The following is an 18,890-nucleotide window of genomic DNA, read 5'->3' as shown; positions in this document are numbered from 1 at the left end:
CAGGTTTTCTTCTTTTTTTTGTTTTGTTTTGTTTTGTTTAGAAAACATTATTTACTGTATCAAATAAATAAGTAAATGGTTAATATGAACAAATAGTTTATTTTGGTCACTTGTTTAGAAATTTGTGTACCTTTTATTACTGAACTCTATATGCACTGCACAATAAACTTGTATCTAGACTGTTGAAGCAATGCAGAGTAGCACATTCTTGTACTAAGTATGGCATCTCCGGAGGACCGATGCATGTATGCATTACATGTTTGCATGCTTTGTATAGTACCTGTCCAAAGTACAGTACCTGGCAGTGGTGGGCCGTCAGGGTCTGAATCACTGACTTATATTTTTCAATATTTATTCTCCTTGAATATGTATTAATTTACATTTATATTTACATTTGCAGCATTTAGCAGACGCCCTTATCCAGAGCGACGTACAAAAGTGCTTTGAGTCTCTAGCAATGAATAAATCTACACTGGTACGCCAGATTACAAACTTAATATAAATATAACTCTCTCTTATTCAGTTATTCCCAGAAGTCCATTCTCTTCATTTTGTAGCATTTCAGTATCAGTAATGCAGCTTCCTGTAGTGTATGTTTTGGTCAGAAGTGGGAAGTAACGAAGTACAAATACCTTACTTCACTTTTTTTACTTTCACTCATTCAATTTTTACACAAATATCTGTACTTTCTACTTCTTAAATTTTCAAAACAGGCTCGATAATTTAGTTTCAATCTATTTGGTGAAATGTCAATATTTTTTCTCCTCATTGCGCACCATAAACCCATCAACCGATTTCCTGTCATTGCACAGCTTTTTCAATTCACTGGTGTATCATTTCCTGGTTATCACACACCACAGACGTAGAATAATCAAGTCAAGTGTCAAGTGGCTTTTTATTGTCATTTCTACTATACACAGCAGTACACAGTACACAGTAAAAACGAGACAACGTTCCTCCAGAACCCTGGTGCTACACTAAACAACAACAACAACATAGAGCTACAACACAACACAGAGCTACATAAAGTGCAACCTAGTGCAAACAGTGCAGACGAAAAACAGTACAGACAGACAGACAACACAAGACAAAACACGTAACCCAAGATAGCGCGGGAGAAGGGAACAAGACATATGGGATTAAGATTGATGAAACAGAGGGAGTCAGCGATGTAAACATGACGGAGAACAGAGACATTCCTGATCATCATCATCTTTTCTCTGCTTGTGTTCTAAATAGTGGATGTTCAGCCTGGATATATTTACGAGGTTACATAATTTTTCATTCGTTTTGTATTAATATATTTATTAAGGCTGTCAAAATGCAAATTCATTTTAACGACACTGGTTTTTATTAACGAGCGATTAACGCATCGTGCATTTCGGTTTGACCATTTTTATTAAAAATATAAATAAATATAAAAGAGGCAAAATTAAAACCTTCAGAGCAACACTTGTTTATTCCTTTCTTTACTCAGATATAATAAACAAGTAAACCACAGAAAATAAGATTTTAATAAGTAAACATTTGTTTTACTGAGTCAGCAAGTCTCAAATCAGCACCGAAATCCATCATGACGCACACATCGGGCAATTTACCCTCTGGGGTCCACAAACGCGCCGGCGCGTTTTTGTGGCATTTTTCCCTCATAACGCTGAAACTAACTTAAATTATTTCGTATTTTTTTTATCGTACAGATAAAAGCAATACATCATTCGAATCTCTAAAGTGTCTACTTTTATTTGTATACACAAAATAACAACAAAATGCTGTGCTTTTGTAAAATAAAGCAGACCGACTGGGGGCGCTCTCTGCCGTCTCTGTCATCTCTCTTCACAGACACAAATCAAACAACCTGAATCTCAGTGAATATTTGCGTCACGGACATAAAAGCTTGAAAAGTCTAAAAGTATTTTAAATAAACCAATACACAATTCAGAATACAAATATTCTCTGTTTATGTAATCCGTATGAAAATTATAAGAGGAACATTTTTTCAGGTATCACCTCATTAACCGTCCGTGTGGAAACATTGCAAAGGTTCCGTTTGGTGTCCTGACAATTTACGTATTTTAAAACACCACAATGTTTACAAGAATATTTTGTCTTCATGCTTCATGTTGAGTTTGGTTTAACAAATAATAAATATATATTGCGTAAAGCATCAATATTTGTCCATGCCCATGTTGATTAGAGTATAAACATTTTCAAAAGTATTAATTTAAGGTACATTTAGAACAGATAACATTTATTACGATTCATTTGTGATTAATTGAGTTAACTCATGACAATCATGTGATTAATCGTGATTAAATATTTTAATTGATCAACATTAATTGATTAATATGACGTGACGTCCAGTTACCAGCGTGACACAAAAACAGGTAGTAATAATGGCTACTTTTTACTTAAGTACATGTCAGAGCCCAAACGTCTTTACTTTAACTTGAGTAAAAAAGTATAGTCAGTACTTTAATTTTTAACAGAGTATTTTAAAACATGAATATCTGTACTTCTACTTAAGTGAAGTATGTGTGTACTTTCACCACCTCTAGTTTTGGTTAGATTCTGCGGTCACATAGCATGTTGCCATAGTCGGAATCTACAGATACACTTTACAAGGACATTTACAATATGAACTTTTCAAGAAAAGGTGGACATAATTAACAAATGTGAGCCAAAACAGTTCAAAACAATTGTTAAGCTTTTTCATGAACCATTTATAGTTCTTTCCCAATATATTTTGCACAAAAACACAAAATCTGCCTTAATATCAAATCCTCAGGGAAAAAATGCACAGAAAATAATGCACAAAAATGCAGTGAAAACCCTCTGAAGGTCAATGTTGTATGCAGACAATAAAGCTGTAGATGCAATGAAAGTAGACTTGTTTTGAATTATGAATTATGAATTGAATTGTATTATGTTCATTGGGTTTCCTGCTTTAATAATGGGATTCATTTGTGCTGTATGAGATACCTGTCTGTGATTTCTATAGCCATGGCATCATAATTATAGTAGCACATCACTGAAGGCCTAAGTGTGAAATGAACTGAGAAGTATGTTTCAAATTTTTAGCTGAAATACTTTGTCATGCCTCTTGTAATTCTTTCCAAAGGTGTTCTTTACTAGTTTAGAGATTTCTTTCTGACCTTCTGATCCAAATCATCCCATAGCAGTTCAATAGGATTTAGGTGCAATGACTGGGTAGGATATTCCAGTCAACTCTTTGCTCCCTAAATAACACTTACAGAGCTTGAACGTATGATTCGGGTCATTGTTTTGTTGTATGGTGAAGTCCGTTTCAAAGAAGTGCAGTCCAGACTGAATTGCATGATGTTGAATTATGGAATGGTTGCCATGATAGTTCAGTTTTCCTTTCACCTGGAATAAGTCTTCAACCTTCCCTGCTCCAAAACAATTTTTTATATTTTACCTATTGCATTTAAATGAAAGGCACATGCATGGCCATAAAAGACTAAGTGTACAGTATGTATGAATGTTAACAAGTGTGCTTTTAAGTTATTCTTAAGCCTTGCTTTCGGTCTCCTCTGATTCAAAAGGGAAACAAAACGCCATTCACCTTAACTGTTGATTTCTGTAAAGCTGCTTTAAGACAATGTCTGTTTTTTTTTAAAGTGCCTGTTGTTTTTATGCTAATTAATTCTATCAGGTGCTTAATCAAGAGTAGTTTCAGTCTCCCTGGAGGTGTAAATTGTGGATACCTCGATTTTTTTCACATTTTGTAATAGCTTTCATCAGACTTCAAACGTGTGTCTGAAGCCTGTCTTTGTTGTTGCAATGCACAGACTTGGAAGCTCTCACTAAAAACTGCAGGCAAAACTACCGACCATCCTCAATTGCCCATTCTCATGTGTTTTATGGCACGGCTTGGCAAGGGTTTGCTTCCTACTTGTAAGGTTGATCATATCAAGTCCACATCTGTTCCACCCAGACTTTCCACTGGTTTCTTACAAGGCTCAGTTCCATGGTGAGATCACATTCATTCCATTGCTATGCAGATGACACTCAATTGATTCTCTCCACCGCCCTGCAGATCCTCAACCACTGGTCTCTCCATCTTTCAGGGTACAAGGAAGACATGCTTCTGGTCTGGCACCTAGGTGTGGGAATGAACTTCACTTGTTGTGTGAGCAGCGGAATCTCTACCAGTTTTCAAATGATATTTAAAAAACCTACCTCTTCCATTAGTAACTAAGTGCTTATAATTATTATATAGCCATCTTTACATTTTATATCTTCTCACATCACACACACATTTGACATAATGTAGAACATTTTCCTCATAACTAACTCACAGATTAGCTCTGGGTTCTTTGACTGACCTATTTTCCTACCTGCAGCAGTGACTTCTCAGCTTCCACGTCCCCACGACCCAAAACCCGGCAGCCCTTTAAATTCATTCTGTTGACATTTTCGAATGTTTTTTTCCTACTATATCGTGTGGTTTGTCCCTGAGCTGTTATCGACTGTACACAGTTATCTGTAAAACCATGGAGAAGCTAAGAAATGTGCCTGGTCTTTTTATCTGGCCTCTTATGTCCTAGAACAAAAGTCACATGCAGTGTGACTTGTACGTGTCAGTAAAGTCCTCATGATAGTGAACCAGGATGCACCGATGAGGAGACAGATTTGAATAGTTGTTGATGGACATCACACCAAATTTGTTTCGAAATCTAGGCTGCATCAGGGTTTTGGTTTTATCAGATTACATTCAGATATACTCTGTCCAAGATATTAGACAAGGAAGCAGGCAACACCTATGCTAGGTGCCAATTACGGATTGCACAATCCACACTGCTGGAGATGTGTAAATCAACCACACAAAACCTACCCTTTGTTTCATGGGTCATGTGGCCTGTTCCGAAATTATGGTCAAACCATGTGCCAGATTTTCTGTGTTGTGCAAGGCTAAAGTGAAGCGTCTTAGTTGAATATCCAGTGGCCAAATTTCCACCATTTATTCCAGGTTTTGTGCTCAATCTTCTACCCTCAACCATCGTTAGTGCTTTGGAACCTAGAAATGACGGCTTGGTTTGGTTTGGATTGGTTACTTTTCATCTGAAAACCTTTCAAAAGACAGACAGTGATTCCTAGACAATTCCTGAAGGCAAGAGGATTGATTTCAGTGGTCTCTGTAATATGAATGGTGTGCATGCTATTATCTGGACTCAATGCACTGCCTGGTTCCTGGCATAATAGCCTTCTTACATCAGCAAAAGGTCCTCATCTGTGCTGATCTGTATCTGTATGGAGCAGCCATTGCAAAATTTCATCATAGATGTTGTCTATCTGAGGCATTATACATTTATTGTAGCCTTTCAGGTAGAAGCAAGTTGCCTTTTCTTGATGAACCCATTATGACTCCATGCCAAATGTGATCTAAAACAAGTTTCTCGCAATTTTCTATAGTGATCACTTTGGTTGAAAAGGACAGAGTCAAATACAGTGCCTATAGTAAGTCATCATAACATGACAATCCTTTTTTTTTTCACATTACACCTAGAAAAATAAAATAAAGTAAGTCTAATTTTTTGGTCATATTTAGTGGGACAAAGCATTTAAAAAAATACCAAATAAAGTTTGCACAAATTACAAAAGTATATAATGTGTCTTACAGGATACTGCAAAAGGTTTATCCAGCTGAATGTTTTAGAAATTGTACATCACCCACTCACCCACCACAAATAAATTCAGTAAATGCAAAACTTTACTATAATATAACAACATAAATACTGACAAGCATTAACATAAATAAGTGGTAAATAAATTGTGATAACAAATAACAAACAAATTTGACTAACAGTCACTAGAAGAAACAGGAAACAATTTCACAAAGTGCAAATCAATAAAAATGTGCAATAAACTTGATATATTTTCTGAATGCACAGAACTCAAAACTCAGAACTGAACACGCCTGGACTTCATTGCAGCAAAGCCCTTAATGACTCCAGTCCAGCAGGGGGCAGTGTGTACCTTTATATATTAGTCTACATGTTTTTTAAATACAAGTGAAGAAGGTTTGCACATGGCAGCTCTCAAGCGCACAGTGTACAATATTGAAGAATTAAAATCGTCCACATTTGACGTGTTGAATCACATCAAACTAATTTAGATCTTTGTAAAGGTTTAATAAAAGAACACTATGAAGAGCAGAAGTGGTGGCTACATGGACCAGCGACTCAAACAGAGAGTTGAGCAGGTGAGCTAGGAAATATTTATATAATATCTATTTTATTTAATAATTACACCGGCGAGATTCTGAGATGGTTTATACAGTATGTGTACATTTTAGATATTTGGACTTTTACATGATCTGACATGTATTTTCATGTTTTTTATAATATTTCTTACGTTCTTAATTTCATAATAAACATCGTTTTCTCGCAATTGGTGCTTAATTGTTTTGTGTATTCATAAGAGCATGTTCTAAAAGCAGCATCATGGATAATAAACACTGTGGTCAAGTCAGTCGCACTTTTTTTAGTTTTTGTTATGAGCGTCTAATCGTGCACTTACGGTATTGGTGATGTGAGCGATTAAAAATAATGTAAATGCGTCATTACGGCGTTTTCTTTATATGTTTGTTGATGTGGATTAATGTTCACGGTGCTCCAAAATATATTACTCCTATTATTACTACATTATTATTATAGTATTCTCCTTATCCTTCTTTCGGCTGCCACCTTTAGGGGGCGCCAAAGCGGATCATCCGTCTCCATACATCTACATCTGCCTCTTTCAAACAAACTCCTGCATGTCTTCCTTCACCACATCCATAAACCTCCTCCTTCCTGGTGGCTCCATCCTTTATCCTTCTTCCCATATACCCTATGTCCCTCCTCTGCACATGTCCAAACCATCTCAATCTCACCTCTCTCACCATGTCTCCAAAACGTCCTACATGCGCTGTCCCTCTAATAAACTCATTTCTAATCCTGTCCATCGTCGTCACTCCCAACGAAAACCTCAACATCTTCAGCTCTGCTACCTCCAGCTCCACCTCCTGTCTTTTACTCAATGCCACTGTCTCTAATCCATACAACATCTCAGGTCTCACCACAGTCCTATAAACTTTCCCTTTCACAGATAATCTTCTATCACAAATCACTCCTGCTATCACTCTTCTCCACCCACTCCACCCTGCCTGCACTCTTTTCTTCACTTCTCTACACACTCTTCATTACTTTGCACTGTTTATCCCAGGTACCTGAACTCCTCCACCTTCTCCACCTCTTCGCTGAGGTGCGGTTGCAGTGAGAATATTAATAATATTTATTAATTCTCAAGTCATTTTACTCTACACTTTTTCTTTGGAGTGATTATGCCTTTACTTGTTTAATAAGTGTTTGAATAAGGGACATGACTCGAAAGCATTCTTGACCGCTCCCAGCACCCATTCTGTACGTGCACGATTAGACGTGTTTGAAATGCAGAACGTCTGTAATGAAAGTATTACATTCTGGTCTGAGTTTAATAGAACCGATGAACGGAAGTTGTATCATTCTGTATTTAAATTTGTACAGTATCTGAAATCCAGCAATAGGCAGTACGTTGATGTTTCTGAAATGGCCGCAGACCTTCAGCGACAGTACCGGTGAGAAACGATTAACCATTCTGTTCTTACATCCTAACAGAGTTATGAGAAAAACTGCCACGTTTTAATGTTTTAATATTTATTTTTTTGATTTAACAGATTAGATTATGGCAGAAGGAACAAAACAGCTTTTAGGATACAAGTGGAAAAAGGTGAATTCAATCCAGCCTTCATTTGAGCTCTGTTTTCACCATGACTTAAGATACATCCAACATTTCACCATTAATTCACTTCAATTCAGTTTTCTTTCTGTAGGGTTTTTAACACCTGGACATAATACAGAGAAAATGAGGTTATAAAATATAAATGCACTACCTATAACTTTATTCCTTATAAGTTTAACCCTCATGAGTGAGCCAGTCTTAACTGTGGCAAGGAAAAAATCCTCAAGGGGGCATGAGGAGGAACCAGACACAAAATCCACATCTGGGTGGCTCCGAATATCCATTCATTATATTCATTACAAATATTATACAATTACATAAAAATTATATACACAGAAGTTTGTGGACACCTGCCCACCGTGTTTTTTGAACATCCCATTCCACTCTTCTGGGAAGCTGTTCCACTAGATTTTCTAGTGTGTTTGTGGAGATTTGTGCTCATTCAGCCACAAGGGTGTGAGTAAAGCCCGCTATTGATGTGTGTGAGGTGAGGAGGCCTGGGGTGCAGGGTTGAGGTCAGAGCTCTATAGCAGGAGATCTTTATTCCATGTAAAGCATATGTTTGTGAAGCTATGTTTATATATACATGGAGTATTTTGCATTATTTGTCTTTTATAACATCTTTATATGTTCGGGTTTATACATGAATATATTTGGGTTTTTTGTATAGTGCACACAGTGATATGTAACGAGTCTGGACTGTCACCTATGGAAGACAAACACCTGGCTAAAAGAGCAAGAATTAAAGAGGATGATGGGTAAGACGTGATCTCCATAAATGGTCTTAAAACCAATTTTGTAAACATAAGTGACTGTATATCTAATTGGTGGTGAAACGCTGTGCTAAGATCATGTGGTGCGCCACTATATTTCGCACTGAGTGAAATATACATGATTTTAATTAAATCCCTGATAATGCCTTTACAGGAAACTAATGTTACTTTTTGATGTTGACTTTCTCTCTCTCTCATCTTTTTTATTAATTTTTTAGTGAGGACAGCAGTGTGCTGAGTGACAGCACAGACAGCGAAGAAGAAATCTCTGAAAATGAGGTGTGTGGTCTTGAACTATAATTAATCTTGAACGATAAATTTGATACGGTAAATTCCAGTACTTTACCATCACCCAGTTTAGTTGCTTTGTTCTGCAATGATTCACCTTTAAAGTTGCTATTTACATAGGAATTGCTCATTATTACAGTTCGATTAATCACACAAATATTTATTTCCCTATTAATAGATCACTAATCACATGAACAACTCACTGATGTCCCTGTACTGCAAGGGGAACCCAGAGAATGGAGCAGCTTTGATGGAGCAGAGCACCAGCAGCCCAAATCCAGCCTCTCAGAAGGGTTCATCAGCCGAGGGCAGCAGTAGAAGTACCCCTCATCAGTCCACCACCACTGTGTCTGCAGGCGGCTGGTTCATTGATAAGACGGGAAGAAAAGATCAGGAAAACATCTTAATTGATCTGTGTGAGGAGCCCGCCAGCCCTGCAGCCAACGTGTGTTTTTATGTTATTTTATATATATATTGTGTGTGTGGGTTTGTTTGTTAGAGCAGTATGTGTGCATTGCCTGAAGCAGAGTGTATTAAATCATGTAGTACACACTTTGCTGTGTGTTATCCTGCTTATAACATCTTAATCGTACACAGAGGCAAAGTAGTGCTATACTACAGTACAGTAGTGCTTCTGCTGATAATAAAGCTGTTAATGTTAACTCATTATATTTCATATATAATATATTATTGGCACATTCACTGTGTAAGTTAAACCAAATTTTTCATTTCTTATCATAACCATGGTTCTTTCTCATTTGTTTCATATCTCAATTTGAGAAGTCATGACCGATTTCGAAAGCACCAATTACACTGTGTCTGCCCGTGTGGCAAAACCAATCACTGCAGTTATCAAGGAGTGCCTCTGCCACTCGTAATTGTCTCCAAAACTCACACCTGAGCCTCTCCCATAGTGTGATACTGAATACATGTTAGAAAGAGAATATGTATTAGCTCAATAAGTCATCAGTCTGTGTGTGACTGTATGTTTCTATGAGTATAGTTTATAAGCTAATACATGGAACAATGGAGATCAAACTGATCTAAACTTTTTTGAACTTGGTCATATTTGTCATCAAAAATGTTCTGAATTAATGTCTAACAAAAGAAATGCAGCTCCTGAAGAAGGACCCGGTCATACAGGGAAGTGTCAAAGAATGTTTAATTTGTATTTAAAGGAATTTGATTTTATTTCTACACGGCTTATTCATGTGCTTTGTATATGTGTATGAAATGGCAGAAAGAGGGGGATTTGTCCGTGCTGGAGCATGACAAGAATCCGCTGGAGCCTGAGAAGAAGCCACCAAAGAGGAAGAAAAATGAAAAAAGAAAAGTCCTGAGAGAAAAAGAAATGAAAGGCGTAGATGCTGACATTGAGCAAAGCATCATGGGAAAAAAAGGTTTCCACTTTTCTCCTTAAATAGTAGAATATGTTTGTACGTTTTTGTTAGTTTAACAAAAAAAATGAATAAAATGATGTCATTGTTTGTTTAAGCCCGGACCAAACTTCCTGAACTGCAACAATCCCCAGTAAAGTTTGAAGATGTTGGCGGTAACGAAGAAACCCTGCGGGTATGATTTAAGCAGTATTTCTGTGTGATCATTTAGTTTTAGGAGATAAACGTTCTTTCAATAATGTAAGATTCATGGAAATGACCATCTGCCAATTACTGTTGGAAGACACACACACACACCCACACACACACCCACACACACCGGCTGATATCAAGCATTAAAAGCCATTTCTGTTCTTGCTTGTCTTTAGGAGTTATGTAAATTACTTATCCACGTGCGTCACCCTGAAATGTACCAGCAGCTGGGAGTGGTACCGCCACGAGGTTTTCTTCTGCATGGGCCACCCGGCTGTGGAAAAACCCTCCTCGCCCAGGCAGTTGCTGGGGTAAGTGTCCTTTAGGTGTTTTAACCAGACGTATGACACAGAAGAGGAAGGGTGATATTGCTGAGGGTTTAAATGTTGCTAATGTTTGTTGTTATCACAAACTGCTGGTTCACAAAATATATATTTGGAACACAGTATTTGAAGATTATTAAAGTTCACAGGTCTTATTGATTGTTTATTCGTAAATTATTTGCACGAGCATTAACACAGAAATGTATTATGAAAAAAATCAGAAAATGCATGATTTTCTGAGGATTTTCTGAATGTCCGTATTGCTTCATGTTAGTTAACGGGAAAGATCGGGATGAATACGATTAGCTTTTCACTTATAATGAAAGAAATGTTGGCATATAAAAGGAGGAAGTGTGAATGTGACTGCCATAAACTGCATTACTGAAAGATTTCGCATCCTGTAGTTAGAAGACATTAATTCAGAGCTTAGCTATCAGTTATGTCGTTTTATTTCTCTTTAGCTTTGCATTTTCCAGAATTTATGGGTGTGACTATGAAGTTCAGCATTACTGAAACTTTGTAAATATGTAAATCATTTAAATATATTTATAAAGGAGATACTGAATGAATCTTATTTCTCTTGTACATGTTGATTCTGGGTGAATGCTGGAATATCTGCATTTTATATCTAATACATGGTTATATAAGGGATCCTGTTGGAGAGGTTTGGCAGTGGTGCCTGGTGATCATAGAGCTTTCTGTGTAATTGTAGGAAATGGATTTGCCCATTTTGAAGGCCTCTGCTCCAGAGCTGGTGTCTGGAATTTCAGGAGAATCTGAGCAGAAGCTACGTGAGCTTTTTGAGCAAGTTGTGGTAAGTGAACTGTTAAACACAATTAAAAGAGAAAAACACTTCGGCCATGACCCAACATTAAGGAAAAAATAAATGTGTGTGTGTGTGTGTGTGTGTGTGTGTGTGTGTGTAAAATGTGGGTATATGAGAATAAATTGAGTTTTAATAATAATCACCATTTCATGTTATGCTTGAATTTTATTTAGTTAGATTTTTATAGGCCTTTAATAATAAACATTGTCGCAAAGCAGCTTTACAAAGATGAGCATGAATTTGTAACTTCGCATCAGGAGGCAACATGACCGCTATCTAAAACATGCTGCCTTCAGATTGTAGTGTTTTATTCCAATTTTCATTTATTCGTTTATCTTCAAACAACCAGTTTGTCCTGCTCAAGTTGCCTATTTCAGAAACATGGTGTTTATTGGAAGCTGTACTCACCAGATGAGGTGCTATTCTATACAGATGAGCATTCAGACTTAGGAAATAGATTGTATATGCATTTACATAATAATAGTATGAAAAATGTGAAACAGTAATCATTTTGGGGAACAAATTCAAATAAATAAAACAGAATGCATTGTTTTGCAAATCATAGAGAATAGAAAACATCAAACGTCTCGAAAACGTTGGGACGGGGCAACAAAAGTATGGAAAAAAGGAAGTTTTAGTAAAATTAGACAGTTGGAGAAACATTTCATTACAGTTCAGTAAGATGATCGGATATGAATAGTGTACGTTAGAGAGGCAGATTATTTCATAAGTAAACGCTAATCTGGGATAATTCGGAAATTGTTCCACAATTTGTAGAGTCTATGTTCTTCAACGTATGCAAAATATATAGAACAGTTGAATATACGATATATTGCAATATGAATTTAGATGTGTTGCAGCCAACAAATTTAAAATGACCTTATTTTTTCCTTAAAATGGTCAATTTTATATGTATTCTATGTTCTATAGTGAAGAAAATGTGTTCATGAGATTTGCAAATCATTGCATTTTTTTTTTTATTAACATTTTATTTTTTTAGTGTCCCAACTTTTTTGGATTTGGGGTTGTATAATATTTATTTCCCTCTGCTACAGAGCAGCGCTCCTTGCATTCTTTTTATTGATGAAATTGATGCCATCGCACCAAAGAGAGAGGTGGCCTCTAAAGACATGGAGAGACGGATTGTTGCTCAGCTACTCACCTGTATGGATGGTGAGTGTTTTTGAGGATCAACTCATTATTAAAGTAAATACTCAGATCAAATGTTAAGAAGTAAAATACGTCTTTAACTCCAATTTGAATTTAAACTTTAATACTTTAATCTTACTCTCTTTACTTTTCTATACTTTACCCTTATTTTCATTTCCGTTTATGTAGCTGTGGAATTCTCAAATCTGACTCTTCAGAAGACGCATTTTCTGCTGATACTGCATTATTGCAGGATGTCTGATCGATGTCATTTGTAGTTTAATGCAAAAAAGTTCTTTAAAAACAATTTAGGTAAAAACAAGCAATTTAATTGGAAAAAATGATCAAAAAACATTTGAAAAACACTTTAGCCATTTGTTTGGTCTTCGATAATGGCTGAGGCAAACATTACTACTGAGAATAATTCAAAGCTGCAGGGAGTGTTTGCGAAGATAAAGTCAGTTATCAGGCAGTTATTTATCGTGTACATTTTTATTCTTCTCAACTTATTTTTTTTATTTTAAGGGTATGCAAAATTTAGCTTCTAACGGTGTGAGTTCGCCTGATGAAATTCTGACTTTTTCTCCTCTTTAGATTTGAACTCCGTACACGCTTCAGCACAGGTCGTGATTATTGGAGCCACCAACCGGCCCGATTCTTTGGATCCGGCTTTGAGAAGGGCAGGCCGTTTTGATAGAGAAATCTGTCTGGGAATACCAGATGAAGAAGCACGACTCAAGTATGTAGCATTTAAACCTGCATTACAACCACCAGTAAAGATTTCTTTACATTAGACTTTTTTCTCTGCCACAGAATTTTGCGTACTCTTTGTCGGAAGCTGAAGCTGTCAGCGGACTTCGACTACACTCAGCTGGCACGACTCACTCCTGGCTATGTTGGTGCAGACTTGATGGCGCTGTGCCGTGAGGCAGCCATGACTGCTGTCAACCGGGTCCTCCTGCAGCAGCCAAAGACCAGCACCGAATGTCAGGATGCCACCGATGTCCATGACGATGTTAGTGCAAAACCCAAAGATATAAGCATGTCTGGTGCCTAAATCTTAAACACACACACACATGGCAATGAGTAAAAGGGAAAAACTGGTGCCCTTGTTCCACTTTTCTGTTTAGAAGGAAGAGTTAAAGCAAATATAATATAATAAAACCCTATAAAATAGGCTCTTAAACACAGTCAAATCAAAGTCTTGATGTTTTTCTCTATCCACCAGCAGGTGGAGCTAGAGCAGCTGCTGTCTCTGCTGAGAAACAGCAAGTCTCTGAGTGAGGAACAGCTCAATAATCTCTGCATTGTCATGGACGACTTCAAGGAGTCGCTGGCACGAGTCCAACCATCTGCGAAACGTGAAGGCTTCGCCACAGTCCCCGATGTCACCTGGGATGATATCGGCGCACTCCAAGATATTCGTGAAGAACTCACAATGGCCATCTTGGTAAGATTAGCACCCTTAAACACTCCATTAGGTCAAAGTAGATAATCTGAGTGAAAACGGAATGCAATGGTATCAAATGTTTTAACTGGGGAAATGTACCTTTTTTTAAAATTAAAAATAAGGTAATTTTGAATTTGATGGCTGCAACGGGTCTCAGAAAAGTGGGGAGGCGGCATCAAAAGTCTGGAAATAAAATAGTTAGAAAAACATTGGAGAAACAGGTCCTTAAAATAAATCCTGTATCCTGACACATATGGGACAACATTCTTCTCCCAAAACTTCAGTAACTGGTCTCCTGCGTTCCCAGACGTATACAGACAGATGATGTAATGATACATCGTGGTAAACATGGCCCTATCCGAACTTCTTTTTGAGATTTGTTGCAGCCATCAAATAAATAAATAATCATTGTAATTATTCTAATTATTCAGTAAATTGAGGACATGCTCATAATTTACATTAGTGACAATCATTTGTTAACCTGTGTGTGTGTGTGTGTGTGTGTTTAGGCTCCTGTACGTCACCCAGAGCATTTCAAATCTTTGGGATTGAGCGCCCCTGCTGGAGTGTTGCTTGCTGGACCTCCAGGCTGTGGAAAGACCCTTCTTGCAAAAGTACACAGATGTTTTCTCTTTAGACTTTAGATCTATTTTTGTGTGTGTGTGTGTGTGTGTGTGTGTGTGTGTGTGTGTGTGTGTGTGTGTGTGTGTGTGTGTGTTTTGTTCTGTTAACTGCAGGCTTGGCACTTAAAAACTAACTTTCTTTGCAGGCTGTCGCCAATGAGTCCGGTTTAAATTTTATATCCGTCAAGGGGCCCGAGCTACTAAATATGGTGAGTTTCACAGGTGACTTATGTGACTGGCATTCCAGTTTAAATCCACATGGCATACAGAAGCATTCATCCTCACCTTAGCATGCCGGTTTGGGCAGAGGTCAATTATCTTCTTTCAAATTGGCGATTTTTTTCTTGATTAGCTGATTTGTAAGTTATTGTGTCTTTACTCTTAGTGTTTTTTGATGATGATAAGGATAATAACCAATAGAAGCACAAAGAACATTAACAAGTGCAGGAGTAATTAAGGATATTGCGTTTGAGTCAGGACATCATCCGCAGTTGTCACGTTTTTTTGTGTCGTGTTGCTGTGCACCCTCTGATTCTGCATCATCTGTCCATCTTACTCTGAGAAGACTAATCAGAAAGTATTTTTGGGTCCCAAAGTAAATTTGCGTTTGACCATTCAGACACATCTAATGTTCAAAATAACTGTAATAATTTTCCTGATTTATTATTCACTGTATGGAAAATCTCTATTGCTTATTACTTACACTGGCTCTAGTGCCCCTGTGAAATGTCTATTGAATAAGTAAATATATATTTCTTGACATTCATGACTTTTTTTTTTTTTTATATATATATTTAATCATTTCGTGAGTTCTTACTGACTGGTTTTTTTGGGGGCGTTTTTAAATGTTTTTTATTATGTTACTCTGCAGTATGTTGGTGAAAGTGAGAAGGCAGTTCGGCAATTGTTCCAGAGAGGAAAAAACTCTGCACCGTGTGTAATCTTTTTTGACGAAGTTGATGCCCTGTGCCCCCGACGTTCTGACCATGAGGTAATAAAAGATTAATTTTCTATTTATTACACATACTGTAGATTATATCAAATATACCTCATAAACATATTCCGGTGTCTAAAGATTTAAAAAGGTTTAAAAGATTTTATTGCTGCTTTTAGATTTAGTGTTTGTTCGCACCATTTTAATCGACTCCCATCAGATCCAGTGCGACTTTCCCGAAGTTACATACAGTTTACACAACAGCACTTTAATAAACTATACCATTTTCACACGAGGAGATTCTACAGATTTTGCTCACCCTTCTGATGTTTCACCTTCATCCGTAACACCAGTTTTTTTTTTCCGTGTGCTCGTGCATCACTGTAATTCCACACTGCACAAGCTCCGCTTTGCATAACTTAAAGGTACAGTTTTCTTTGTTGCATTTAATATAAAATGCTCGAATGCATTGTATGACGTGCACTTTACACGTTTTCCGAAGCGGCTGTGTTATCTTGCGCTAAACTTTAACTTGATCAGCCCAACTAATCGATAACAGAATTTGTTGACAACGAATTTCATTATCGATTTTATCAATGACGTCACATTGGAAGGTAATTAAACAATAGGGAATCCTTTCAATGAGTCGATGAAGCAGGTAAAGCTTTACAATGTGCCAAAAAAAAAAGTGAAATGTAGACCTCAAAGCCACAGCCAATGTAAACAGCAGGATGTTATTGTATGGCTTTTGTTTGTGTGATCAGTCTGGAGCCAGCGTACGCGTGGTGAACCAGCTACTAACGGAGATGGATGGGTTGGAGACGCGCCGCCAGGTGTTCATCTTGGCAGCCACCAATCGTCCAGGTAAATAAGAGCTGCCGATCAATTGCATATACATTTTTGTCTTTTATAACAGGATAACTGATTATTTTTCTGGTTCAGACATCATTGATCCAGCAGTACTAAGACCCGGACGTCTGGACAAAATGCTGTATGTGGGTTTGCCTCCACCACAAGACAGACACGCCATATTAATCACAATAACTAAGGTGAGTGTATCTGTTTATCATGGCGGCTGCAATAATCCTCTTGTACTGATCAGTAAAGCAAACTTCATCTCAAGTATGTTTTGATTCATCCATGGAATTGCTACAGGGAGGAACTCGGCCTCAACTGGATGAAGATGTGAACTTGGAGGAAATCGCTCACGATGAACGGTGTGACTGTTTCACGTAAGTGTTCTAGACGTAAGAATTAGGTGTGTGAGAATGGATTAGGAAGCTGATTATATACTTTTATTGTATTGCTAAAGATTTGCTGATGCAATACATTAGTTGTTTGTGTTGTCATTATGTTTTGCATTATGTTTTGCATTATGCTGTCTCTTTCTTTCTGTGTGTGTGTGTGTGTGTGTGTGTGTGTGTGTGTGTGTGTGTGTGTGTGTGTGTAGTGGAGCAGACTTGTCTGCGCTAGTAAGAGAGGCTTCCGTTAACGCTTTGAGAGCCCAACTAATCTCTCACGCAGCACCCACAGGTAAACACACCTCTGCATGCTGCACACTTACAGTTGAGTAAGAATAAGGAACATTGCCCACAACTTGAATTTCTCTAGTCAACTACAACAAGGTTTTTAAACGTTTCCTTGGTTCTGTGGATTTATGATTCTTCTATTTCAGCAATATATAGCTTCCTAGCCTCCAGCCTCGCTGCATGTTAGACAGAGGTCTCTCCAGGGATCGGAGCATTACTTTTATACCATGCGATTCTATTGGTTGTAGCCGATTTCATTTTCAACATGTAAAGCTTCCTGGCACTAAGGGGGGGGTGACGCTACCCTATTGGCTAAAAAAGTCGGAATTCTGGCTTCCATATGAATCTTCTTCCCTCCCTGTTCCTCCATTTTTTTCATTCTTCAGCATCTTCTGTTCCCTGTGCAGAGCGCTCCAGAGTTTAGCGGTTGGTGCGTCAGTAATAATGCCTCCCTGTGTAGTTAAATGGACTAAATGAAGCATCGAGGCAAATATCTTTTGTATTCGAATTGCTTGAGTTACTCAAGGAATCGTTTCCGCTCTTATTGTGTTCACATTCACGGGAGGCACAGTTCCAGTACAAGCAAATTCATGCCGCTGGACACTAAATAACCTGTTTGCATTATATACAGTTACAGTCAGAGTTTCAGAATTATGTTATTGTATTTATTTTATTTTTATTTTTGTATATTTGATAAGCATTTGTTGATTTTTAAATATTTCTTTAACACAGGCCATACATTTACTTCTGGCTTTAAAATACGGGTAAGCAGGCAAAATTTTGAAGAGGCCTTCATGAAGGTGCGCCCATCCGTATCCAGAAAGGTGAGTGAACGTAACACGTAAGAGCATTACAGCTCATAAAACTGATATCTAGCTCTGAAAAATTGTTTCATTTGAGAATGAAATCAATTTTCACTTTTAACATGTTAAAAAAAATGGGAGGAAACGTTGCATGAGTACAGTCCATACCTACCTTGTGTGTAGGCATTGTTAGAACAGAATCAGGTCAGAGGAGCCACGGCAATTATTCACAGCAATAAGAGTCTTAAGTTTCAAAAGTCATGGCCTTGTGGAATGTAATAAGGTGCATATGAAGTTTTCTCCCAGTGCTTAGTGAACTAGTTTGCCCAGTTCCCAGGTGCACAGGGTATGAATACTTTCTAATGTCCACATTTGTCTAAAAGTTTTTCTTTTTTACCAAACCAGCAGTTTATTATTTACAGTTTGCTTTGGGTGTTCTGTAGTCAGTTAGTTGTGGTCACAGGAAAAAAAAGCTTTTGTACAGTAGATGATGTTTCAGTCTTTGCATCATTTCTTGTTCTTTTAGAAAAGCAAATAACAACAACTCATCCTCTGGGTCTTTGGTGCCTCTGAGGCACCAGGTATCATCTGCTGTTTATTATGTGGCTTTTAAACACAGTAGAAGCTGCAGTTTGAAGGGTTTGTTTTAATTTTGCTTTATTCCATACAGGAGCGGCTCATGTACGAGACTCTGCAACAGTCTGTCAGAAGATAGGACACGTTTTATTTTTTTTTTTTACTTTTTTTTTTTTTTTAGCATTTCCAATAAACATGATTGTAATAATGATTTGTGTAAATAATTTATTCATGAAGGATAATAA

General features: G+C 37.4%; 1 protein-coding gene across 2 annotated transcripts; it reads left to right on the top strand.

Moving 5' to 3' along the window:
- The first annotated feature begins 6,037 nt into the window (after nt 1–6,037).
- On the top strand, nt 6,038–18,890 carry nvl (nuclear VCP like). 2 transcript variants are annotated; one of them, XM_046843517.1, is made up of 23 exons: nt 6,038–6,223; nt 7,548–7,618; nt 7,718–7,770; nt 8,453–8,540; nt 8,774–8,834; nt 9,022–9,288; nt 10,084–10,243; nt 10,339–10,415; nt 10,609–10,743; nt 11,468–11,569; nt 12,637–12,754; nt 13,325–13,469; nt 13,544–13,745; nt 13,962–14,180; nt 14,690–14,794; nt 14,950–15,012; nt 15,675–15,794; nt 16,502–16,601; nt 16,680–16,786; nt 16,893–16,969; nt 17,188–17,270; nt 17,999–18,090; nt 18,740–18,890. In XM_046843517.1, exons 1-23 carry the CDS (start codon nt 6,167–6,169, stop codon nt 18,782–18,784), a joined length of 2,547 nt encoding a protein of 848 aa, XP_046699473.1. In that variant the 5' UTR covers nt 6,038–6,166; the 3' UTR covers nt 18,785–18,890. The 2 variants fall into 2 exon arrangements, with proteins under 2 accessions (XP_046699473.1, XP_046699472.1); XM_046843516.1 differs by having other exon boundaries at nt 13,959–14,180.

This window comes from Silurus meridionalis, chromosome 28, assembly GCF_014805685.1.
Source record: "Silurus meridionalis isolate SWU-2019-XX chromosome 28, ASM1480568v1, whole genome shotgun sequence".
NCBI lineage: Eukaryota > Metazoa > Chordata > Actinopteri > Siluriformes > Siluridae > Silurus > Silurus meridionalis.
The sequence above is the reverse complement of the archived record's forward strand: the minus strand, read 5'-3'. Positions and strand labels throughout refer to the sequence as shown.